General features: G+C 34.9%; 1 protein-coding gene across 4 annotated transcripts in view; it reads right to left on the bottom strand.

Moving 5' to 3' along the window:
- PCCA (propionyl-CoA carboxylase subunit alpha) overlaps positions 1-14,739 on the bottom strand; it is a 348,233-nt gene that overhangs the window by 210,789 nt on the left and 122,705 nt on the right. For all 4 annotated transcript variants that reach the window (XM_036454630.2, XM_045588766.1, XM_045588767.1 and 1 more), the window contains one exon: positions 11,184-11,220. In XM_036454630.2, the coding sequence (XP_036310523.1) occupies positions 11,184-11,220 (37 nt within the window). The remainder of the gene's footprint in view (positions 1-11,183; positions 11,221-14,739) is intronic.

Raw genomic sequence — 14,739 nt, 5'->3', positions numbered from 1 at the left:
ATATGCAAATTAACCCTCACAGCCTTACAAGTTGGCTACCTATGACCAGGCCAGCAGGAGGGTTAGTGAGGGACACCAAACGACTGAACAAGCAGGCTGCGTGGGGTGACAAGGCCAGCAGGAGGGCAGTTGGGGGCGAGTAAGCTGGCAAGGGGGGCAGTGAGGGACAACTAGGCCGACGGGAAGGGGGGGCAGTTAGGAGAACCAGGCCAGCAGGGAGGGGGCAGTTGGGGCAACCACACTGGCAATAGGGGAGGGCAGTTAGGGGCAATCAGGCTGGCACAAATAGGCAATGAGGGGCAATCAGGCCGGCAGGAGGTGGGGTGGAGGGGGAAAGGGCTGTTAGGGGCAACCAGGTAGGCAGGTAGGTGAGTGATTAGAAGCCAACAGTCCAGGATTGTGAGAGGGATGTCCAACTGCTAGTTTAGGCTTGATCCCTGCAGTGGGACATCCTCCAAAGGGTCCCAGATTGGAGAGGGTGCAGGCTGTGCTGAAGGGACACCCCCCATCCCGTGCATGAATTTCATGCACCGGGCCTCTAGTACTAAATAATAGACTTTCTAGAAGATAAGTAGGAGAAACATTAGCAATAAACTTTTACATACAACACCAAAAGTGATATCCATGAAAGAAAAACTGAACTTTATTTTAAATTAAACTTTTAAACTTTATTTGCAAAATATATCTGGTAAAGAGCTTATATCTAAAATATACAGTGTTTTTAAAACTCAACAACAACAACAACAACAAAAACCCAATTTAAAAATGAGTAAAAGATTTGAATACATAGCAAAAAGATTTGAAGATATAAGATGGCAAATTAGCATATGAAAAGACATTCAACCTGACTTATCATTAGGGAAACGAAAATTAAAACAAGATATTACTACATACCTTATTAGAATGCCTAGTATCCAGAACATCGACAACATCAAATGCTATTTACTGCTGGTAGGAATGCAAAATGACCTTACCTAAAGCTAAATAAATATAATTTTACCATATGACCCAGAGGTAGGTATATACTCAATTGAGTTAAAAATTTATGTCCACACAGAAACCTGCACACAAATGTTCACAACATCTTTATTCATAATCACCAAAAACCAGAAAACACCAGAATATCTTTCAAAAGGTGAAAGGATAAACACACTATTATATAACCATACAATGGGATGAACTAAATATATATATATATATATATGAGCTATCAAGCTGTGAAAAGACATGGAGAAACTAATGCATCTTGCTAAGTTTAAAAGTGTAGGATTTTAACTATGTGACTTTCTGGAAAGGGTAAGACTACAGATATAATAAAAGAGCAGTGTGTGCCAGAGGTAGGGGGTTGAATAGCCACAGTTCCTTTCAAGGTGCATGAATTGGTGCACTGGGCCCCTAGTCAACTTATAAAACAAGGTTCTCTGTCCAGATCACCAGTTTAGGTTATTCCCCTTTTCTTTTATTGGTAATGGATAGCTGTCTTCTTCTTTAGCTTTCTGCCTAAGGTCTTGTCTCTTCCTAAGGGGAGCCTACACCCAATAGTTGATACAACAGGCCAATTTAAGACAACCATAAAAGACCAACAAATATTCAAAGCTTTCTATAGAATTAGCTAAATCCTTTGTTGAGTATGCATCTCAGCCCAATTCAACTTCTCCTTTAGTCCAGTTTCCTGCATTCCGTCACACTGTTGGTCCCAAGAGTATTCTCCCAATAAACTTCCAGAGTCTGCTTACAAGAGAATCCAAGGATAGCAGAGGAGTATATATGGAAGGCTATCATTACAGTGTTCTAAGCAAAAAATGGAGTTGATGAATTCACGATTTAAGTGATGATAATGGTGCAAAATTGCAAACCACAAAATGAAATACAACACTGAACACTGAAACATGGAAAACGCCTCACAGCTAATATAAAAACTGAGACCTCTCTACTTCCTCCCTCTGTGATCTGTGACTATTGCAGATGCTAAAACCTCCATCAGCCTTATTTTCTGAATAAGGCTCCAGCAGAACAGAACTCCTTCCCACCGCACTACCTGACCAATGAGGAATAAACACTTAGGATGAACAAAAATAAATCTTTGTTGTTTTAGGTCAACAGGGTGGAATACTAAAGCTCTGATGAACTAATGATGATAGATTCAAATAAAAACTAGCATATAACTAAGAGTATTCCAAGGAAATATAATTCAGAATCTACTGGGAAATTTGGCTGCTGTGCAAAACTTTGCTATATTCAAAAGTTCCTTTTGAGACTACAAATAAGGAGAAGTTTAAATTCATGCACTATGGGGAAATGAATTCTATTACCAATACAATACCCGTGCTGTGTTTATTTGGTCATAATTTTCTACTGATTTTATTGTTCTCTTTTAATTAAAATTAGTTATGTTAGTTTTATCATTATCAATTTAATTTTGGTATACCCTTTGGATTAGCAGACTTAACACTGAGGTAATGTACATTTACTACTACATCAATATTATCTGTGCTTTAATTATCCAATAAGTAGAAAGTAAACATGTATGTGTTGCACTCCAAATATGAATTATTTATATCTTTACTATGTAAGATAAATACAATCTCTATAAAAAAAAAAAAAGTACCTGTAGGTGATCCTTATTATCACTAATTTTTTCCACTGGAAAATGAAAAAGAGCCTTTTGCAACAGAGTAACAAAGGAAGGTACATACCAATAAAAAGAATACATAAATACAATAATAAGACAAGAGAAAGATGATAGACTAAAAAACAAAAATAAATAAATAGTGGGGGGAAATATAATATGGTATAATACAGAAAGAGAAGTTGTGAAATTATGCTTAAAGTCAAAATGTGCATGTTGGAGTAATAAAAGAAAATTTAAGCAGCCAAATGACGGTGACAAAGAAAGAGAAAGGGGATACAGAACACACGTTTCCATCTCTCAGGGATTATCATTCTAACCTCAAATGACCACATTACTTAAATAATAGGAAAACAGCAAAATAAAAAATTCATTCTTTAATATAATTCACACATACACACACATACACACACACACACACACACACACACACACACACACACAAAAAAAAAACACTTTAACTCCATTTTCTTCAACATATCCTTAATCATTTGTCCTTAATCATTTCTTATTAAATCTCCTTAGGCTATCAAAGATATCTTCTACTGAGGACTAAATTGGAAAATAAATTAACAGGATATGATTGTGAAAAGGGTATAAATTGTAATATTTTTCCATAGGTTTCTTCAATATGTCTTTAACCACAGAGTCATATACATGTGAAAAATTTTCTAAGCAGCATGAAATAAGTAGAGGAAATAAAAGATTCCAGGGCACAGCCAAGTATTTTTATCCTTCTAAAATATTAACAATTTGTTCTTCTATATAAAAAAAAAATGACATTTTTGTTATTGATATACCATTCAAAAGGAAAACAGCCAGGGCATAGAAAAAAAGGACGTCCCTGTTCTTACACATTAATTAGACACAGAGGTTGAGGCAATTAGAAGACTAATATCAAGAAGAACCATAAAGGAGAACCTAACTTGGAAAACATGAGTGGTGTCACAACCATAGGTTAATGTCAAAGCATTAATGTTCAGTAAAAGATTCTCAAACATTTGAATCTCAGAGTCCTAAAAAACTTCCATTACTCCAGTCTAATGAATCTAAGGACAGCCTACAGCAATTGAATAGCACTAGTAATCAAAAAGCACATACTGAATTTACTTGAATGATCTTACATTTTTTAAATTATTATCTATGTGCTGAGAGTTTATCATGATATACTTAACATTCATGCTCTTCCCAGGTATCTCCATTACAAAACTACAGATTGAGGGGGAAGGAGGGCTTAAAAAACTTATTGTCAAATTATTATCTACAAATGTTGTGAAAAAAAATCTTTAAAATGTGTGATTATAATTAATTCACTTATAAACTTATACATATATTTCTATCTGAATTCATTCACTTGCTAAATACATATTATGTGATGATCATTATCTTAAGTAATACAAAGGAAAGCATCACATGGGCAATTTTACTATAAAATATTAACTAAACAAATATAAAACAACCACTTGCAAAGAAAAATTAAATTATTTAATACAAGTAATCCCACACTATTTTAAAGATAATTCAATAAAAGGGTAAAGAGTTGCTTCTCAATCAAACTAAGACCCAGGAACATTGCAATAAAAGGAATACACTTTATGAGATGCTTCTCCAGTTTGATGTTATTTATCTCCTTTCCTCTAAAAATTCTGAATCATTCACTCTTTCACTTTTCCTTTTAATAAATAGTTACTTGAGAAAAAAATGTGTATTCTCTTGTTGGTTGTTCTATATTCATATCTGTAAGGTCTAATTGGATTTTAGTGCTGTTCAAGATCTCTATTTCCTTATTGATCTGCTCTATGGATGTTCTCTCCATTATTTAAAGTGTGAAATTGAACTTTCCAACTGTTTTGTAGAACTGTCTATTCCTCATTTCAATTCTGTCAATGTTTACTTCATAGATTTTTGGTCTTTGCTGTTTGGTACATATATATTTATAATATCCTGTTTCCCGAAAATAAGACAGTGTCTTATATTAATTTTTTCTCCCAAAGTTGCACTAGGTCTTATTTTCAGGGGATGTCTTATCTTTCCATGCACTAGGTCTTATTTTCGGAGGATGTCTTATTTTCGGGGAAACACGGTAGTATGTTTAAAATAATCAGTATGTAATGTCTTTGTTTCTTTCAAAGGTTTTAAACTTAAAGTCTATTTTGTTTGATATTAATATAGCCACTCCAGCTCTCTTTTACTATTTTCATGGGACATTTCTTTCCATCCTTTCACTTTTAATTTATTTCTGTCTCAGGCTGGTCCAAGTGCAGTGGTATCTACAATTAATTTTATTTCTGTCTCTGAATCTATAGTGAGGTTCTTATAGACAGCATATAGTTGGATGATGTTTTTTTTATCATGCTATCTGCCACAGTGAGATATCATTTCACATACACTTGGATGACCACAATACAGAAGGAAGGAAGGAAGGAAGGAAGGAAGGAAGGAAGGAAGGAAGGAAGGAAGGAAGGGAGGGAGGGAGGGAGGGAGGGAGGGAGGGAGGGAGGGAGGGAGGGAGGGAGGGAGGGAGGGAGGGAAGCAACTATTGGCAAGGATTTGAAAAAACTGAAACCTTGAAACCTTTGTACATTGTAGGTAGTAATGTAAAATGGTTCATCTGCCATAAAAAATAAATAAATAAATAAACTGTGATGGTCCTTCAAAAAGTTAAACATAAAATTACCATATAACCCAGCACTTCTGCAAATATATATATATAAATACAGAAAAAATTGAAAACAGATGTATGTGCTCTCATGTTCAGAGCTGCTCTCATGTTCAGAGCTGCACTATTTCCAATCATCTAGAAGTAGCAATGGCCCAAATATCATAGGTGAATGAATGAATAAACAAAATGCTATATATACTACATGGATTATTATTCAATCATAAAAGGGAATGAAGTCCTGATACATGATAAAACAGGAATGAACTCTACGTGAAAAAACTAGACATAGGTCACAGGTATGATTCCATTTATATGAAATAACCAGAATAGATAAATCCAGAGAGATAAAATGTAAATTAGTGGTTGCCAGGGACAAGGGAGATAAGTAGTGAATACTAATGGACACAGAGTTTCTTTGGGGGCTAATAAAAATATTTAGAAATGCCTCTGGACATGGGAGGAGGGGTGAGGGAAGAGTATGAGGATTAACTTGTAAGGAGGATGAGGGAACTCTCTGGAGAGGCAGTAATGTTCAATATGTTGGTGGTATTTTGGACTATACAGATGATACATTTATCAAAATAAACATACACAGACTTAAAATTTGTTCATGTTAGTATATACAAACTTTTTCAGATAACAAAATTTTATGGAAATATTTAGTTCATGATATTTATAGTGAAATATTTTATTCAGTTCATGATATTTATAGTGAAGTAATTATTGGGATGCACACTAATAACTGCAATGTACTTTGAAATGCACCATACTAAGATGAATTAACAAATGGATAAATTAAGTGATAAAACAAATCTAGCAAAAGAAAGATAGTGGAATCTTGGTGTTGGGTATACAGGTACACAATGTAAACTTCTTTCAAAATGTCTTATGGTTGAAATTTTTCAAAATAATATATTGAGGGAAAAGTTAACAAACAAGAAAAATATACAAAAGTCATAAATACTACGCAGTAGTTTAGAACATAGTTATGATGGAATGATCATGTGGCAATATTAGAGTATCTTCTCTCAAAGACATAACATTTAAGCCAAGAGGTAACAAGGAGCCATTCATGTGAGGACATCAACCAGAGTATTCCAGGCTCCCCTCCTACTACAAAAAATAAGCAAACAAAACATCTTATTCTATGGCCCTGAAATTGGTGTGTTCAAGAAAGCCAGTGTGACTGAGTACAGTAAAAGGAAGAGAGTAGTAGTATAAAATCAGATTGGAGAGAAGGGTGGTGCCAAATTAAAGATTTATAGTTGGGGTAAAGAATTTTTATTTTATCTTAGTGCAATGAAAAGCCATTAGAGGGTTTAAAGAAGGGATGGGGTGAAATGAGATAAATGTATCTCTATTATTTAGAGTTTTAAAAAATACACTGAATGCTATGTGAAGAATGGCTTTGAAGTGTTTAAGAAAAAGTACAGTCCCTGTAAGGACAATGGTAGTTTGGAAGAGAGTGTTGGTAGTAAAGATAGTGAGCAGTGAGTATGAGAGATATTTTGAGTGAAGAATGGCAGTATCTATTGACAGTCTGACAATAGAATGACAAGAAGAAAGGCACTAGGATAGAACTTGGGTTTTAGTCACTGAGTGAATGGAAGTGACATTTAATGAGATGTAGAAGATATAGAAGAACCAGGTTTGGAGCATGGTGGACTTGAGGATCAAAAACATTAAAATTACCCATGATTTGTGATTTTAGGAAAGACAGGCAAAAGAAAAGAATGAGAATAATCTGGAAATTGTTAAAGGGCAGGTTTTAGATTTACAATTTCTTTTCCTTTTAAGAATCAATTTTGGCTTAATTGTATTAAGGGCCTTTGATCCAGTAAAAAGATCAAACTTTAATGCAAATCAAGCTCACTGATTTCTGTTGTCTATCTCTGGGGTTAAAGATAAACTGAGGATCAAGAGTCCTGTATCTTTAAACTTAGAGAGGTCAAAGAAAAAATCAGGAAAGAGAATGAGAAAGACAAGAAAGGCCAAAGAACAAGGTCTTGGAAGTAACATATTAAGTCTTAACTGTCTCACACCCCATCTTGAATTCCACATATAACATGCTTAACTGTTTTTACATTATTTTAAACACAGTGATGACTCACGTTTTAGCTATCATCTTTAATCCCATTAGTTTAGCCAAAGTATAATGAAAAAATCCATGCTTTTTAGAGCTAAATAAACCTAAATTTAAATCAGGACTCAGTAGTCCGGTGACCTTGAGCAAATTACTTACCATTTCTAATTCTTAGTTACTTAAATGTAAATGAAAATAATTAACCCAAGGATTAGCATTAGAAATAACATTCACAAAGTGCCTTCCGCTGGGAAAGAATGCTCCATAAACAAGAGCTACTATCATGTAAAAGACACCTAATTCAACAATGCTCATAAAGTTAGTTTCTTCCTTTGGAAGAATAGCTTTACTTTTCTTGTTTCCAGAAGAGGAGTAAAGACATCAGAGAGGACCATGTAAAAGATGATCAATTTCATTTTATCATGTAACACAGAAAGAAGTAAAATAGAGAAATTTACAAGTAGCTATGACACATGGACAATTCACAACTTGTTTAAAACTGGGAATATATTTCTCATGGAAACAATGATCAATTCATCTCTTAAGATCAACTCACAAAGGCTCATCGAAATCCTGTGTAGTTAAAATGTGATATATCTCAATGAAATTAGTAGAAAACAAAACTGATGAATCACCAAAACAATACAGGAAACCAAGAGATTTTAATAATAAATAATTTCATTTCTTTTGGAAGCTGGCCACTTTAGAAAAAAGGTTTTATGGGAGGTTTCCGTGGTAATTCAGGGAAAGTCCAAAAGCTTTATAAAGTTGATGACTCCTGGTTCTTTATTATGTCTTATTGCACTTCAAACTGTATGGCTTCCCTTTCTTTCAGCATAAGCAAAACACTAGCACTCATATACTTAATAATCATGATTGCAATCATTTATTTTACAAATGGGAAGGATTAACTGGGAAAAAATTAGAAGAAAGAAGGAGTCATAAAAGGATGCGCCCAAATATAAAGAAAAGAGCCTTAGATTGAATCAGTAGTGAAAATCTGAAAGGTGAGTAAAGCACAGCATTAAATATTAAGGGAGGGGAAAAATTAAAAAATAAAAATAAATAAATAAATAAATAAGTATTAAGGGAGGAAAGCCAAGTGATGAGAATTGGTCAGAGTCCCATCATGACTCACTGGTTATTTTAAAGGTCACTGATTATTTTGAAAAAGTAGAAAGAAGACATGAAAACAAGCAAACCAATCTGGAGCCTGCCATTTTCACAAAGGAAATGCTCAAGAATTGAAGATTTATAATTTAAAATGTGGCATGTCAATGAAATTCAAGATTTTCTTCTCACCCATTTTTATTTCTCCAAATTCCTCCAACTATTGCCCATTATATGTAGATAATATATTATATCCATTATGTAGAGAGTAACAATAGTATCTAAATTAGATATGTTAATTGTAATAATATATTAATATATTATTGTAATAATATATTATATCCATTATGTAGAGAGTAACAATAGTATCTAAATTAGAATTAGAAAGGTGACTTTTGAAATCGAAAAAGTACACAATGGAAAGACATGAAGTTATTTTAGGAAAGTCTCCTCAAAAGCCAGTAGGTATACTGCATGCCTCTTAGGCTCTGAGGAATGCCAGTGATTTCAAACCACAGAGAGAAGCTTTTGATTGCCTCAAAAAAAAAAAAAAAAAAAAAAAAAAAAAAAAGACAAATCAGTTCCATGTTGTCCAACTTCTTCAGCAATCTAGCAGATCTTCCTGTGAAGTACTGAAATGCTCTTTGAAATTGATGAGCCTGAAGAAATGATTAGTGATGAGATGTTGTACTAAGATAAAATATGGTTTTCTAGGGCCTACTCTTAAATCCAGGACCTATATTATTAAGAAAAATGTTTTCAAAACAAAGCACATGTAATTATGAGCCAACACCAAATAATTTAGCCAAACCAAACCAGAAACAAGATGCAACAAGCCAAATATCTTTTTAGATCACTGAAGAACTGATAAGTTCACCTGTCTCTATTGTAAAGAAAATATCCTATATAATAAAAGCCTGATATGCAAATTGTTCGACCAGGAGTTCAACCGCTTACTATGATGTGTGCTGACCACCAGAGGGCAGCTTGGAACATGGCAGGCTGTGCTGACAGCAGTGGAGGCGCTGCTGGCCCCAATGGGCCCTACAAGAGTGGAACTGCAGTGGGATGGTAGTGCCAGGCTAAGGTGGGTGCCACTGATCATCCAGCAGACAGCAACCAGCAAATCCAGGCTGCGCCCCGAGCTGGAAAGAGGAACTGAGGGTGGGTGGCAGCAACCAACCTCCCGAGGCACCTAGGCAGGGGGTGGAGTGACAAGGACAGAGGTGCAGTGAGAATGCAGGGGGTCCACCAAGTTCACTCTCACTCTCCCTACTAACCTCCCCCAGATGCCAGGCTCGTGCTCCAGGGAAGCCTTCTGCTCAGGTGCCGGGCGCCTACAAGGAGCCCACCCCAAATCTACTCGATCTCTTCCAGGTGAGCCAGGCCACAGCCATTGAGACTGCAGCAGCTGGTAGGGCTCCCCATGGGTTCATGCAGAAGCCGGTCTGCAAGGCTGGCGGGGGGAGAGAGCGCGCTGCCTGCCCGGCTTCCGTGTGCCACTGGGTGCCCCGAGGCCCATGCTATACCCCAGCCTGTGGCATCTGGTGTGCTCACCACATCTCCACAGTGGGACTCCAGTGCTATAACTCAGGCGGAGGGGGGCGGGTAGGGGTCCAGGTGCTGCCAAGGGCCCAGAGGTCAACTTTGGCCTGCCCTTCCACACCAGATGCTTGCACTTCAATGGCCAGCCAGACCTAGGTACTGCACCCATGCAGGAATTTCATGCACCGGACCTCTAGTTTACTAATAAAAGTGGTCGTTTTCAAACCATAAAGATATTTCTACAAATCACAACTATGTAAAAGTTGCCAAATCAAATGAATAAAATAAGTTCTCCAAATGAATAAATTAAGTCTAAATGATCAATCTTAATGAGAAACAGAACTAAAGAAATGTTCAGGTGGGAGGGAGGCAACAAAACTTGTCCCTATCAGTGTAGGAATGCTTAGAAGATGCTGTGAATTCCTGACTACCAAGTATTGTCTAATTTCTCTCATATCTGCAAATATCTATCAACTACAAATAGTAATTTGATTAATAAGACTGTAGTTATTTCATTGCCTTGCTAATGTACCCCTCATACATTTCCTTAATTAGCTAAAAGTGAAAATACAATAATTGTCATGAGCTCCAGTAATGTTTTTGAAAATACAGAGTTGAGAAACACTGCCCTGGTACAATTCTACCTAAAACAGCCAAGTAAAATAATCATTAAAATGTCCTTCAGTTTACCTTTTACTCCAATTTAGAATACTCAGTTCTAACTTTTCACATACTATTTTCACTTCCCTAGCAAAATTGGTGGTATTTAATATCTTAGGAAAAGCAAAATCTTGGAAGAGCCTTGTTAAACATATCTTTGTTTTAACCATATAAGTTCTTTAACTTTAAATAAGTTTCATTCAACTCCGTACATACAAATTACATTCAAGCTCAAGAATTCTTAAGACAATTCCTTCTTTTAATTAGTCAGTGATTTCATCTAATAAAAGAGCTGTAATTAAGGTCAAACTACTCTTTAAAGTTCACTTTAATAATAGAATATGGTAATTCGGCAGATAAATTCTTCCAGAGCGACAACTAATCAGAAACCTAAACTATTAAAATATTATTTGCTCTATGGGAATTTCTTATTTACTCAGCCATATCTGCTAAAAGACACAGAATCCCTACCAAAAGTTAATTTAAGAACTTACCAATTTCCCTTGCAATTCTGACAGCTTCATCTGCATCCTGTAAAAGCAGGAAATGAGACCCAACATTAATCCCATCAGCCATTGCACAATGTCTTTAGGGCAGTCATATATTGCACCACTGTCTCCTCTGATTCATTTAATGTTCAATTTTACAACCTTCTAACTCTTTTCATTCAGAGAAATGTAAAATTAATACCATAAGTGGAATGTAAATTTTACCTCATCATCATTATATTAAGAAACTCAAAGCAGTTTGAAATGAGCTGGCAGGAAGCACTACCAGAATTGCCAAATGATTTGGTGCAGTTGCTGAAGTTTAACGGCAGAATTTAGATGTTTACAATCAATACTAAGCCATAAATCAGATCATTAAAGCTTGTCTACAGCCAGCTTGTTTCTGTCTCTCTGATATTTATATGTCATGTTTTCCTAGATTCTGTCAGCAGGGGGAGTTGATTCTCTATTGTTAGGGGGAAGCCCAATAGATTTTTCAGAATTAAAAAGGTAAATTCCCCGGTATCTATAGGAATTATCAATCCTCCCATTCTTCCCCTCCTTCCCCCCACCTCCACATAAAATAAAATAAAAAGCCTTTAGAAATATCCATTACTTTATTTTTATTTTTTTTTATTTCATACCTTTTTACTATTTTATCTTTAAAAACAGAATTCAACATGAGGGGGAAATTTCCAAAAAGCCAAGAAAAGAAAATACATTTCAAAACAGTACAAGGTAAGTTTATGAATGTAAGGATTAGTTACTGCTAAATACCACTGAAAAGACAAAACCTTTCCTTGAATCTAAACCATTTCATTGATCAACGCTCACCTAACATGCCTCATACAGGGCATTCTTAAAACATTTCCCCATATAACAACAAAGAGCAAGCTGAAAGGTGTTATATACATCCTCCTAGTAAATTTAACATTTTTTATAAATCAGTGACATAAACTATCACAAAGAATGACAATAATTTTTTGAAACCACTAGCTGGTAAGCATGCCTGAATTTTTTAGAAAATAACTTTAAAATATTAAAGGGAAGGCATTTTTTAAGCTTTTAAGCGAATACTTTAAAAATGTAGAGTAACCAGAATTCTTCCCCAAAAAGGGAGAGCAGGGGATGTTTATAACTGGTTCATTTATGTCTAATAAAAAAAATCTTCCTTAAAAGTCTTCAGTACCTAATAACATCCCCTGAATAAGGAGGTTGGCAGGGGAAGTTGTCAGAAAAATTTAATTTCCTTTCATTAGCCAGTCTGCTCCACAAATAGGTGCTTGTTAAGTTCAAAGCAGTCCTGAAAGCGACATCAGTTTTAAGTCCCTTTTTTTTTTTTTTTACTCCAAGCAGTCACATCTGCTAATGAGATTTTCCAAAATAACAATTGTTTTCAAGTCAGAGATAAATCTATACCTCCCATTCTACGCTATCCCCCGCCCCCTCACCAAAAAAATCAAGGTTTACTGCTTTATTACACCTTTCTGTTTTTGCTGACCCTACATTCTCCAAATTTTAGTTTAAAGGGATAAAAATCATGAAAAGGGTCATTTAAGAATGTTAGTGGTTTCCACACATTGAGTTTGAAGGTTCTTTGTTGGAGCCAGTGACAGTTATTGGAGAATACTTCCCCTTAATAGCCTCTCTGTCAGGAAGTGTTAAACCTGCCAAATGCGGACAATTAGTGCCTCGCGAACAAAATACAGGAAGAGTGCTGGCCGATGGAGACTGGATTGTAAGAAGCAAAGGAAACTTTAAACAAGTCTTTTCTTTCAAAAGTGTAATAGAATATTTGCAAAAGATATTCTGAGAGAAAAATCAACAGCTATCTAAAATGTTTATTACCTTGAGAGATAAGGCAGATGCTAAAAGATAATTACTAGAATTTATTAGTTATATTTTAGCATTATTTACATATATACATATTATGAATGCGTGTGTATAAAAAGATATATGTTTACATATAGCAAATCTTCTAAAAATGCTTTAACTGCCACAAATCCAACACTTCAATAAACTGTCACAAAAAAATCTTGTCTTTCAACTAATCACTACTGCTTTAAGTTTTCCTACTACAAAAAGCAAATTCTAATAAATGAACTTCCAAGTGAAATCAAACTACCTTAAAAATTGATTTTTACTTGTTATTCATTCATCCAAAAATGTTTTATTGAGGACATATTATAGACTGGACATTAAAAATCTATTATCAGTTTCAACAATAAACTATTAAATACACTCAGCTCCAATACGTTCTGCAGCACATTTAGTTTTATTATTGGGCTATATAAAACTAATTTCAAAGAAACAAAAAGCACCATGTAGCTCTAAATTAAATGACACTAATTGACATATCACACAGTATAACCCCTATACGGTTATAGGCAGAAAAAAAATTTTATTCAAAATTTGAATCAATAAAAAAAAGACCAAAAATCATCAGGAAATATAAGCATATAATTAAATACTAAGTTTACATAAAATTAAATCTAAAAGGATAATATATAAAATATGTTCAACTTTTGTTACAGTTAAAGAGATACAAACTGAAGCAACAAGAGGCACTTTTCATCAAAGTTTGGTAAGAGCAAGCAGTGATGACCTGAAGATAAACAAGCAGCACACTCACTACTGATATAAAATGGGACTATCTTTTTCAAAAGAAATTGTCAGTATCTATTAAAAACTTGAGACATGTGTCTTTCATCCCAGCAATTTTGTTTTTTATGTTACCCTAAACACACACACACACACACACACACACACACACACACACACACACGAAGAGGTATGCAAACATTCATTACTTTCATTTTATTGGTGGTGTTCTGATTAGAAAAGAAAATGGGGGAGAGATTAACCAGGGAACTTATATTCATAGCTCAGGGACACAGACAATAGTCTGGTGAAGGCCTGACGGGGGCAGGTCCGGGTGGAGGAGGTCAATAGGAAAACAAAAAAAAACAAACGGACATCTGTAATACTTTCAGATAAATAAAGATAAAGAAAAGCAGAAAAGCAAGGCCTTCAATAGGGAACTGGTACCTTATTTCGTACATATATAAAATGGAATATTACACAGCCTTTAAAATAATGAGGTTGATTCAGGCATTCTTATTCATCTATTTATTCATTGACTTTGAAAATATTTACTGCGGAAATACCACATGAAATAGTTGTTGCCCTTGTGAAACTTATGAGAGGAAAAGAGTAAACAAATTAATTGAGAATTGAAATGAATATTACATGGAAACAAACAGTACTAAGGGAGAGAGTGAGAGGGAGGAGCTTACATAAACTGCTCAGAAAGAGACCTTCCTAAGTAAAATTCAAATTAAAACCTGGAGATAATAAATTCTGCATTCCTATAAAAACAATAGATAGTCACCACACCATGGGAAGATTTGGAAGAAAGGAACCTAGACAAAAGCAACAATATGTTCAAAAACCCTAGATTATCCAGGCACTTAATATGTTCTAGAAATAAAATTAAAAAAGACCCAAGAGGTGAAACTGAAGCACAGTAAGGAAATGGCAAGATAAACAGGTAGGATGCCTG

This window comes from Pipistrellus kuhlii, unplaced genomic scaffold (genome assembly GCF_014108245.1).
Source record: "Pipistrellus kuhlii isolate mPipKuh1 unplaced genomic scaffold, mPipKuh1.p scaffold_m20_p_3, whole genome shotgun sequence".
Lineage (NCBI taxonomy): Eukaryota > Metazoa > Chordata > Mammalia > Chiroptera > Vespertilionidae > Pipistrellus > Pipistrellus kuhlii.
The sequence above is the reverse complement of the archived record's forward strand: the minus strand, read 5'-3'. Positions and strand labels throughout refer to the sequence as shown.